General features: G+C 54.2%; 1 protein-coding gene across 3 annotated transcripts in view; it reads right to left on the reverse strand.

The window, feature by feature from the left end:
- The window catches only part of IFT140 (intraflagellar transport 140), a 94,769-nt gene that overhangs the window by 13,754 nt on the left and 69,652 nt on the right, over nucleotides 1-11,363 (reverse strand). For all 3 annotated transcript variants that reach the window (XM_024553169.4, XM_071221985.1, XM_071221986.1), the window contains exons 19-25: nucleotides 6,958-7,135; nucleotides 5,136-5,326; nucleotides 4,531-4,626; nucleotides 4,041-4,173; nucleotides 3,816-3,959; nucleotides 3,040-3,168; nucleotides 2,710-2,892 (exon numbers count right to left, since the gene is read on the reverse strand). In XM_024553169.4, the coding sequence (XP_024408937.2) occupies nucleotides 2,710-2,892; nucleotides 3,040-3,168; nucleotides 3,816-3,959; nucleotides 4,041-4,173; nucleotides 4,531-4,626; nucleotides 5,136-5,326; nucleotides 6,958-7,135 (1,054 nt within the window). The remainder of the gene's footprint in view (nucleotides 1-2,709; nucleotides 2,893-3,039; nucleotides 3,169-3,815; nucleotides 3,960-4,040; nucleotides 4,174-4,530; nucleotides 4,627-5,135; nucleotides 5,327-6,957; nucleotides 7,136-11,363) is intronic.

Genomic DNA, 11,363 nt, shown 5'->3' on the forward strand with positions numbered 1-11,363 from the left:
ATGCAAGTCCAGGAAGCACAGAGTGTCACAAACAAGACGGATGCAAAGAGGCCACTCCAAGACACATCAACATTAAAAGGCCAAAGGTTAAAGGTAAAGAGAGACTCAAAAGCAACAAGAGAAAAGAAGTTACTGTATCTTGCCATGCACAATGCACTCCTATGTAAAATGCGCGCCCATGTTTTCGGCCCAAACTTTCAGGAAAAAAATATTTTTTAATTTTTTAATTCTATTTATATTTAGAAACAAAACAATTATCATATTCCAGAGTATTATTTCATATACGGATATCATTATTGCTTTCTAGAGTTACACTTTTAATGCATAAGCATAAATAAAAGAATTTAAAACATTTACATAGATACGGATTAAGTACTACCCATGTATAATGCGCATCCTTACTTTTCCATCAGGGAAAAAATTGGGGCAAAAATGTGCACGTTATACATAGCAAAATACAGCAGTTACCAGCTGGTTGCCAGATGGGAGCGGGGAGGGGAGAATGGGAGAAGAGGTGAGGGGACTAAGAAACACAAAGAGGTAGTCACAGAACGGCCACGGGGATGCGAAGTACAGTACAGGAAAGGGAGTAGCCGAAGGACTTATACACGTGACCCGCGGACATGGACAATAGTGGGGGGATTGCCTGAGGGAGTGGGGGGCGCTGGGAGGAAGGGAGGAAAGGGGAGACATGAGGACAACTGTAATAGCATCATCAGTACAATATAATTTTTAAGAAAAGAAAATGCCTTCCCTCCTTTAAGACTGCACAACGGGACGCCTGGTGGCTCCCGGTGGAACTACTGCTGTCTCGCTGACGTGCTGGAATCGGGACCCACCAGGGATTTACTACAGATGAGCAGGGTTTGACTTCGTTTGTCCCAGGGCCCCGGGATGTGTCGACCCCATGTGTTGAACCTCATCTTTGCTCCACTGTTGCGAGTGCTCCTGCATCTCACACTCCACACGCACACACACGCGGCTCTACTTCTGGACTTTCTAGCATTTTCCCCCGGCTGCAGGCCTGACCAAGCGCCAGATCCCAGTTATTCTAGCTTTGTTGTGCTTTAGGATCTGGGAGCTTTAATCATCTTTATTACCATATTTTGCCATGTGGGATGTGCACTTTTTTGCCCAAATTTTTGAGGGAAAAATAAGGACGTGCATTGTTCATGGGTGGTACTAATTTGTTACTGGTACATAAAATTTCTTGTTCCCTGTATGTGTTCTTCTGTTCTGTAATTATTTGTTACATAAAATTTCTTGTATCATAATAAGTTCAAAAATAAATGCTAAAAGTCCTTTATAATACAAAAAACAAGTATCTAAATATAAATAAGTAAAAATTGAATTAAAAAATTAAAACAAAAGATTTTTTCCCCCGAAAGCTTGGGCCAAAAACGTGCGTGCGCATTATATATGACAAAGTACGGTAGTCTTCCAGATTTCTCCTGGCTATTCTTATTTATCTGCTTTTCACTGTGAAACTATAGAATCCATTCATCTAGCTAGAGAAAGTCTTGTGGTGTTCTTCCCGGGTCGACTGAGTCTGAGACTGCCTGAGGGAGAATCCGACGCACGTGGACGGGGCCTTTCTCCCCGAGAATAGTCAGCAGTGAGGGACAAAACTGCATAGATCTGGCCGCAGCCAAGAGAGACCTTTTACCTGGAAAGGCTAACTTTGTATGATCAACAACTTACTATCTCTCCATTCAGTTTCTGTCAAGGGGAATTTTTCTACTTAAAAGAGATTAGTGCACGTACCCATGAGGATGGCTCTGTGAACTTTGTGTTAAGCAGAAAACAACTGTAGCTGAGGACTTGGGGAGGTTGGGACCCAGGTGCACCACTGGCGGGAGTGTGAAGTGGCGCAGCCGCTGTGGAAAGCACTGTGGCAGTCCCTCAAAAAATCAAAGCAGAGCTACCATGTGATTTAGCAATTCCACTTCTGGGTAAATGCCCAAAAGAACGGAAAGAAGAGTCTTGAAGAGAGGAGTGTACACTGATGTCCATGGCAACATTATTCGCAGGAGTCAAAAGGTGGAAGTGACCTGAGTGTCCGTCTATGGCTGACCTGAAGGGGAAACTGTGGAGTGTGATTCAGGGTTAAACAGGGAGAAAATTCCGCACTATCCTATAACATGGATGGACCCTGCGGGCACTCTGCTCCGTGAAATAAGCCAGTCACAGAGGGACAAGAACTGTGCGATTCCACCTACACAAGGTCCCTAGAGCAGTCAGATTCACAGAGACAGGAAGCACAAGGGAGGGCTCCGGGGCCGGCGGAGGGGGCGCTGGGGGAGCTGTTCCACGGGGACAAGGTGCCAAGAGGAAGGAGTTCTGGGGATGAGGGGCATGAAAATTGAATGCGCTGAACGCTACTGTACTGTGCGCTTCAAAAGCAGCGGAGATGGTAAACTTTATATTTTGTCACGTGCACTTTGTCACACACACACACAAACTGCGTGAGTAGAACTCCCTAGTTATAATTTGTAGACACGGGTGAAATGGGCAGCGAGTGTACACTCGGGTCGGGAATGCACGGTGAGCTTGTCTCAGCCCCTTCGACCCTGGCAGACGCAGCCAAAGCCTTCCTGCTGAAGTTGTAATCACGAGACAGCGAAGCTGCGTTCACCGTGCTGTGGAAACAGTGACCCTGGGCTCCAGCGCCCAAGCGTGTGCCTGGCAGGGACCCTGCCGACCCCCTACCTTCTTGGCGGCCAGCAGCAGCTCCACTGCCTTCTCGTACTGACTGTGCTCGACAAAGAAGTCTGAGCAGCGGGCCAGGAGGGCAGGGTCTGACTTGTCATCCAGGTCCTCCGCGATGAGCTGCAGGGCCACAAACTGCTGGGTGGCAAAGGCCAGCTCCAGGGCCTTGGAGAAGTGGCCGGCCTGTAGACAGCAGGGAAACTCTGAGCAGTTGTCCGAACCCTGGGTCCCAAGACTACTGAGTGGTCCCCTTGCATAGAGACAAGTCCCCTTGGTCCCGGGGAGCCTTGTGCCGTACCCCCTTAGGTCCAGGGAAGGGCTGGCCCTCACCTTGTGGTACAGCATGACTGCCCTGTCCATTTGCTCGCCCTTCTCCTCGTAGTAGCGTGCTGCCTCAATCATGTCCTCGGGGGAGCTCAGCAGGGCCAAGTTCATGAGCTGGTCATCCAGGCTGTTCTCCTGCAGGAAGGGGGATGGATGCTCAGTGGTTCCTGCTCAGGTCTATGAACGATGCCATGGGGAGCCCACCTCCGCTGTTTGACGCACACCCGTCACATGACCGTGGGTCCCAATGAGTGTCGTAGTGTCTTACTGGGTTTGCGCATCAACATTTTCAGAGGTTTCCTATTTTTCTAATTAAACGAACACCGTGGGAACTAGCTTACATGAGGGCTCTCCACATTTTGGATTTTTCAGATGTGAGGCCCTGGGCTGAAACATTTTTGTGGATGCGGAAAGTCCAATAGCTTCCTGTGAAAGGCCTACTATTTATAAGGCCATTAAGCAATGAGCCAGCTTCAGTGCAGGCTCAGGAGCCCTGGGGACAACACAGTGACAACTCCGTGCTTTACAAACACCATCAGGGAGGACGAAAGGTGGGAAGGAGGGGCAGAGATGCACATGGCGGGTAGAGTGAGGCCTTAGTGGTAGAAACTGGCCCAGGCTGGGGATGTGATGGGGCTCAATTCTCTCAGCTTTTCTGCCTGGAACTCTCCTACTAGACTGTGGGGAACAATGACAACGCACCATTGCCCACCTGCCTGGGTTTCACCATCAGGGGTGGCGTGCCTCCATGCACGCCATGTGTGGTGCACGCGGCCGCCTACCTTGCACAGACGAATGGCGTTGTTGAAGGCCTGAGCCCGTGCGTAGAAGTGCACCGCCTGCCGCACATCCTCCTGGCTTTCATACTGCCGGGCCAGGTGATAGGACGCAGCCCAGCTTCCTGTCTCGTTGGCTATTTCAGCAGCCTAGAAAAACACCAGGGAGGCCCTGGGGACCCTGTCTCCAGCTTACTCCCCTCCCAGGGCCAGCGCCTGGAATGCACCTACCTTCTGAATGTTGCCCTGGAAGCAGTGAATGCGCACCAGGGAGAAGTAGTCCTGTGCCAGTTCGTAGTAGTGCAGCGCCGCGTCCATCTCCGCCTGGCTTTCCAGGTACTGGGCCCACCACCTCCACAGGGTTCTGTGAGCAGCCCGCAAGCTACCCTCAGGCCCCCTCTCCCGCTGGAAATGAGCCCCTGGCTCCCAAACGCCACCCTCAGAGCACACTTTCCATGACCAGCAGCCAGGAGACATGGAAGCTGGGTGGACAAGAGTGAGGTCCCCTGGGTCTGAAGGAACCTTGTCCAGATGAAAAGCCCCCTCCCCCCAACCCGGCCCAGCACCCTGGGATCTGGCTCTGAGGGACCAAGAGAATGCTTCACACTCTCACATGTAAAGCTCGGAAGGGGGTCTCCTCTAAGCATCCCCAGGCCCCCGCCCCCACATGCAAACGCAGCCTTCACCTGCCACAAACCCTAGCCCAGTGGGGGACACTCACTTGTCCTTCATCTTATTGATGTAGAGCTCCAGGGACTGCAGGTCCTCTGAGAGCATCCTGGGCACCTCGAAGCGGTGGGTGTCTGATTTCTCGTAGCTGCAGGAGGGCAGAAGGAGCAGCTAGTTCCCACTGTCTCAGCCCGTGTTAAGCACGTAGGTACAGGGTGGAGCCTCGCTCCCTGATTATAGTTCTGTGGCTTGTGGACCCGCTGTCAGGGGGCGGTGGGGCTTCCTCGCTGCTCATGGGCCTGCCCTGGAGAGGGCTCAGCTGTGGCCAGGCCCCCAGGCACCACCACCAACACTACCCTGGGTGGCACCGTGCTAGATTGGGGGTGTAGCAACAATGCCAGCTGACCCCAGGCCTCTTAATGTGCCCAGAGCCTGGAGGCAGGGTGAAGCATTGGCTCCATCTCGGTGGTTCTCCTAAAGCAACAACTCAAGCTCCCCTTCAAAGACAGTCACTGACATCACCACCTGCCCTATAAAGGTGCCTCAGTCTAGAATCTTCCTCTGAGAACCTCTAGGGCCACCTCACTGGGGCAGAGAAGAAAGGAAGAGGCAACCAGGGTCTATCTCAGAGCGAGTTGGGAGAGGCCCCTTGCTCACTAGCTGAGGGCCAGGCTGCAGTCGGCGCTGGCCTCCAGGTGCTTGGCGTAGTTGTAGTAGGTGGTGCGCAGGTGGACACGGTCGTGGAGTTCGGCAACTTCAATGGCTTTTTGCCACTGGCCGGAGGCCTGGTAGAGCTTGTTTAGGAGGTCGTAGCGCTTGCATTTCGTGTACAACTGCTCAGCCTCCTCCTGAAGAAGACAGTGCACGTCAGTGCAGCCGCCGCTCTGGCCACCACACGGCCCCCTGCAGATGCTGCATGTGCCACCAGCAAGCCCATGACACGCGCAACAACTCACACACAGAGGACACACACACACCTCAGGATGTGTTCTGAGACGTACGAGATGAATGCCACATGCCGATGTGGTGTCCCCATCCCCAGGAAGGGCTGACCCCACCCAGGCCTGTCTCTGCATGCCATGAGCGAGGAGGAGACTGCGCCTGCTGCAACGCCCCTCAGAGTAGCCTGCGCTCACCCCTACAGACCAGGGGCAAAGGGCTGACCGCTCAGGTATGCTCGGCTCCTCCCTGTGCCAGACACATGGGTGTCCCCAGGCCTTTTTATCAGAGGATCTGTCCCCTATAGCCCCAACATGGCTGCAGGCCATCTGAGCTGCCCCTGCCACAGGCCACCCTGCCAGGCAACTCAGCTTCTGCCTCCTGGACGGGAGAGGGGCCTTAGGGGCTCTTCGGGGGCCTTGCCCTCCTTTTTGGCTTAAGCTAGTTTAAGAGTGTTTGTGTTCCCTGCAAAGAAATAGCCCAGATAAGAATACGAGGTCCGTCCAAAAAAAGTCCAACCACTGTTAATATAAGAACAGTTTGCACTGCATCAGTGTAACCTGGCGGCCAAGGAGAGTGGACTGGAATGCACATGTGTGAACAAGGACGACTTCACTGTACTAGTCAGTGGGGGGGTAGACGCTCCTGAGTGAGCATGTGCACTGTGTGGCCGTCTCATTCAAAATCACTGAGAAAGTAGAGCAATGAATATGCATCAGATTTTGTGTGAAGGTTGAACTTTCCTCCATGGAAACTATTTAGATGATTCAGAAGGCCGCAGCTGCGGGCAACTGGAAATTGGCAGCTTCATCATGACAACGTGCCTGCTCATGCATCACGTCTCATGCAGAGTTTTTTGGCAAAACATCAAATCACCCAAGTGATTCAGCCTCCCTTACAGTCCAGGTTTGGCGCCCTGTGACTTCTGGCTTTTCTCAAAACTAAAATTGCCTTTGAAAGGGAAGAGATTTCAGACTGTTGACGAGATTCAGGAAAATATGACGGGGTAGCTGATGGCGACTGGGAGAACTGTGTGAGGTCCCAAGGTGCCTACTTTGAAAGGAACTGAGGTGTCATTGTCTATGTTTCTATTTTCTTAAAAAAGATTTTATTTATTTTTAGACAGAGGGGAAGGGAGGGAGAAAGAGAGAAGGAAATATCAATGTGTGGTTGCCTCCCATGCACCCCCCACTGGTGACCTGGCCTGCAACCCAGGCATGAACCCTGACCTGGGAATTGAACCTGCAACCCTTTGGTTCACAGGCCCATGCTCAATCCACTGAGCCACACCAGCCAGGGCTACATTGTTTCTTGTATCTTCTCCAGTAAATGTCTCTATTTTTCATATTACATAGCTGTATACTTTCTGGACAGACCTCATACACCATGGCACCCCTCTGAGGTTGGCCAAACAGGACCCTCTGCCACCAAAAGCCCGCAGTGGCCCCGCCTCCATGCCAGGGGCTCTGCCCTAGATCCCTGTTGGCAAAGGAACCAAGGAGCACCCTCTGGGCGGCAGGCCTGTTGTTTCCTGACTCACCAGCATTCCCAGGTGTATGGCCAGCACAGCCACACGTGCCTCCAGCTCTGGCTCCTGCTCGGCCTCCCGCAGTGCTCGGGCTCCACGCGCATGGCCCATGTTGCCCAGGCACACCTTGGCAACGTCCAGCCGCTGGGTCTTCACACACACGCGCGCCATGTTCTCCCAGACAGCCTGGCTGCGGTAGAGGGCACGACAACTCTATTAGTTTCCAGTCCCCCAATGTCGGGCCCTACCTCAACCAATTCCAGAGGCTGGGGACCTATGTGGACAGGCATCGTCACCAAGAAGGGGGAGATGAAGGAGCTGAATGGGCTCCACCCATAGAAAACTGGGCAGACCAGGGACCACATACTCCCCAAAAGAAAACACACCTGTCTCCTGGGTCCCTTGGCTGGTGCACCACCTCCCATGGCACCTGCTCCTGAGGGGCCCTGGGACCCCTGCTCCTTATCCCTGCTTCCCTCCCACAGCCCCAGGATTCCTTCATGTCCCCTGTAGTCGACAGGAGGCGGAGTCCCCTTGAAAGAGAAGGGCCTTCAGTGTAGGTTGACAAATGCCCACAACTCTTTCCTGTCTCAGTACATTTATTTGCTCAGAAAACACAAGCTTCTCTTCTCCACCCCCACCACCCCCATGGGGGTGGGGGCAAGGATGTCTCCTGTCCAAGAGCTGAGTGGAGGCGAGGTCCAGGGGCCTGCAGAGCAAGCTGAGGAGTGGGATGGAACAGCTGCCCATACGTACAGTTCCCAGGACTCTGTGCTCCTCACTCGTGCCCGTGAACCTCGCAGAGTTGCCAGGGCACATGTGCACCCCCCCGGCAAAGGCTCAGGGGCACAAGTTCTTCCTATTCATTGTAAGGTTTCTAGAGAGTTCGCCCCTTCTGACACTGACCTGGGGCTCCTGCCCCACTCCCTGGCAGGCCCCAGGCTCAGTGTGAGCCTGGAAACGATCTCAGATCCTGGACGGCCACCCTACAGGGATGACGAAGCTTCACAAAACTCAATCAAGTGTCCTTGCAGGGGATGCCTGAGAGGACACTCTCTGGCCCTTCCCTCTGGGCAGTCCTTGGGTCCGTTGATTCTGGCCCTACCCACCCTGAGCTCAGACACAGGCCTTTTCCATATAAACATCTCAGTGCGAGCTCTACACACGAAGACAGAGAAAACAAATGCATTCACCACCTCGTCTCCCATGGACCAAATGGACCTCTTCCTGCCTGAAAACCTGCAGCCCATGCACATCTGCTTACAAACGTGTGTACCTGCACACACACACACAACTCGACACTCAGTCAGCAACATGCTCACACACACACATACCCTTGTACACACACTTACACACAGAAGACACCCAGGCTCCTCCCCTCCAATCGCCAGCTGCTATGTGAGGCTCTCCTTTTCCATGAAAACCTGTCTCAGCCTGGGCAGCCCGTGGAGCAAGTGGCTGGGGCTGCTGCTTCCCACCTGGTCTCAGCTGAGCAGCATGAGGGACTTAGGGGACTCTGCTCATAGGCCCAGGACCAGCTGCCTCTGAGACATGCAGCCAAGGTCACGGCGAGGGAGGAGATGCTCCAGGTGTATGCAGGGCGCAGCTTGCAGCCTCAGTACCGCGGGCATTTTCCTAATAGCTTTGCCTGAGAGTAGGCCGAGGATGGGTGAGGGAGGGGCGTACATGAGAGGACAGGGCTGGTAGGGCCCAGTCCCCCTGCGAGCCACAGTGGAGTGCGGGGTGTAGGGGACCTAGGTGGGGGGGCTCTGTGATTATTGGGAGACTTTCATCTCAGGTTTCATGACATGGACATAATTGGGGTGAAAACAGCTCTGAGATGGGGGGCACCGGGAAGGACTGAGGCTGGTGTTTACCCGGCGGGATGGGCCTCACTGTGGGTGTCTGTGGTCTGAATGCTCAACACTTAGGTGTCCTTGCCTGCAAAGAAATGTATACTTTTGCATGTTTTTGGCTTTATGTGGGTCCTGTTGGGACTTTAAAAAATTTGCTAGATATGGCTCCTGAGGGATGGCTGAAAGTACAGGGGTAACGGGCTCCAGCTGACCTGCACAGGACAAGGCCTGGGGAGGGCCGTGCTGGAGCCCAGTGCCCTTTGATGGCCTCCCACAGGGGCTTCCCACAGCACCGAGGGGCACAGACCGCTCAGTCGTTGTGGGACACAGTCGTTGTGGTGGGCCCTTCAACGCATCCAAGTCACCGTGCAACTCCACTCCTCTCCTTTGGGATTCAGAGGAACACACTCTGAGAGAGCAAGAGCCTTAGACACAGCCAGCTCAGGGGCTGCAGCTCTGTCTCCTGCCTGGGCTGGCAGGGCAGGAGTGAGGTCCGAGTCTGGCTCCTTCTCCATCCAGCAGCCTTGGGCAAGAAATCGCCTTCTCTGTACCAAACATCCTTCCTTATAATAAGCAGAGTCGGAGCTTGTCTTTCCCTCATCCTCACAGGCTGGTTGGAGAGCACGTGGAAGTACCATGGGTGCACCAGGGGGGTTTCACGTGCCCTCCCCCCCCCGGACACCTGGCCTGTAACCCAGGCATGTGTCCTGACTGGGAATCGAACCAGTGACCTTTTAGTTCATAGCCCACACTCAATCCCCTGAGCTACACCAGCCAGGGCTCATTCCCCTTTAAACATACCCTGGTGTGCCCTGGCTGGTGTAGCTCAGGGGATTGAGTGTGAGCCTGCAAACCAAAGGGTCACTGGTTCGATTCCTAGTCAGGGCACATGCCTGGGTTGCAGGCCAGGTCCCCACTGGGGGGGTGCATGGGAGGCAACCACACATTGATGTTTCTCTCCCTCTTTTTCTCCTTCCCATCCCTTCTCTCTAAAAATAAATAAATAAAATCTTTAAAAAATATCCCCACACCTTGGTGCTTTCAAGGTTCAGCTGCACAGTAGGCGTGGGCAGCATTGGGTGGTGCGTAGTGGTCTGGGGCTTGGACTCACCGGGGCCTTCCCAGGCCCGCTGTGCAAGATGCTGATTAGACATGGGACCTTTTATGCTCCTTTTCCAAAAGATTTCACATGATTGCAACCTTCTTTAAGTGTGATGGTGAGAGGGCTGAGGGTAACCTCTTCTGTCTCCTCTTCCTCTCCCTTGTCTTTAAAGCAGACAGCTGATATCTGCATCTAATTAAAGTGGAAAGTAACCCGAACAGGCAGAGACACTTGGGAACTGGGTATTGGCACTCTTCCCAACAGCAGAGCTGGGCTTTCACGTCTCCCCATGTGGATGGCTGTGTGCTTTGCCTGCATCGGGTACTCTTGGGGGCAGAGGACAGGGGCCAGAGACCCGACTGGGGTTCACTGTGCCCGCCTAGACCAAGAGCGTTGGGCGTGCTGTGTGCACATACGCGACAGAGGATTCCATCCTGGGAATTAATCTCCACCGAGTGAGGGCTAAAAAAAACACATGCTGGAAGCACAAACTTGGCTGTTCACGCTGGGCTGGGGCTGTCCAAGCCAACCACAGTGGGGGCAGGCATCTCTCCACACGGCGGAACGCAGGACCCACCAAGAATGTAGACCCAAAGAGCCGTCTGTGTCCGCGGCTGGCCTCCAGCACAGTGTTGGCACCCCGCGCAGCTCCTGTCCTCTCCACAGGCAGCCTCAGTGCCAGCGTGCACTTCTGGGATTTGTGCATACGATATACATTCCAAGAAGTAAACACCGCCCAGTCTGCATCCAAGTCTTGCGAGTTTCCTGTTGTCTGAGCCAGTCTGTGGACAGCACTCACATCTGCACTTCATCAGCTCAGAGAGGCGCCTCTGAGAGAGGCAGACGGGGCAGCTGAGGGGCCGGCCTGAAACTGCTTTCCCACTTTCTGGAAAGCCTGTCCTTGGAGAAGCGTCTAGAACCAGCCTCAGAGGCCCCTCCTCTCAGGCATGCTGCATGGAGACCCCCAGTCAGAGCATGGGTGACCGGAGGGTTAACAGTCTCACGTTCTACCGCGCGGCACACATGCTGTCGCCGAATCTCCCCCGCGCCTCCGCTCTCAGATAAACACCGCTGTTTGTACATGTGCCGGGACAGGGAGGCACACGCAGGCCCTACAGCTGGACCCCACGACATGACCCAAGGCCCGAACTCTGGAGGACAGGAAGGGCCCTCTGAGTGGCTCAGGGAGCCCATGGCGGGGTTCCATTCCCCAACGGGACCCCCACAGTCACAGGATGGATGAATGGATGGGTGGGGGGTTCCTCTGAGGACGGGGTCACTCCTCACTCAAGTCCAGCCACCAGGCTTGCAGCTCTCCCCTGGCCCCCACCCCCATCTTCCCATTCCGCCACGAACCAGACTCCAGGGAAATGACTGAGTGTGCAGGGCTTGACGACCTGACAGGAGCCCCTCGAGGACTTCCTGGGGGTCCTGGCCCCTTCCCTGCCCAAGGGCTGGGT

The sequence above is a fragment of the Desmodus rotundus genome, chromosome 1 (assembly GCF_022682495.2).
Source record: "Desmodus rotundus isolate HL8 chromosome 1, HLdesRot8A.1, whole genome shotgun sequence".
NCBI classification, from domain to species: Eukaryota; Metazoa; Chordata; class Mammalia; order Chiroptera; family Phyllostomidae; genus Desmodus; species Desmodus rotundus.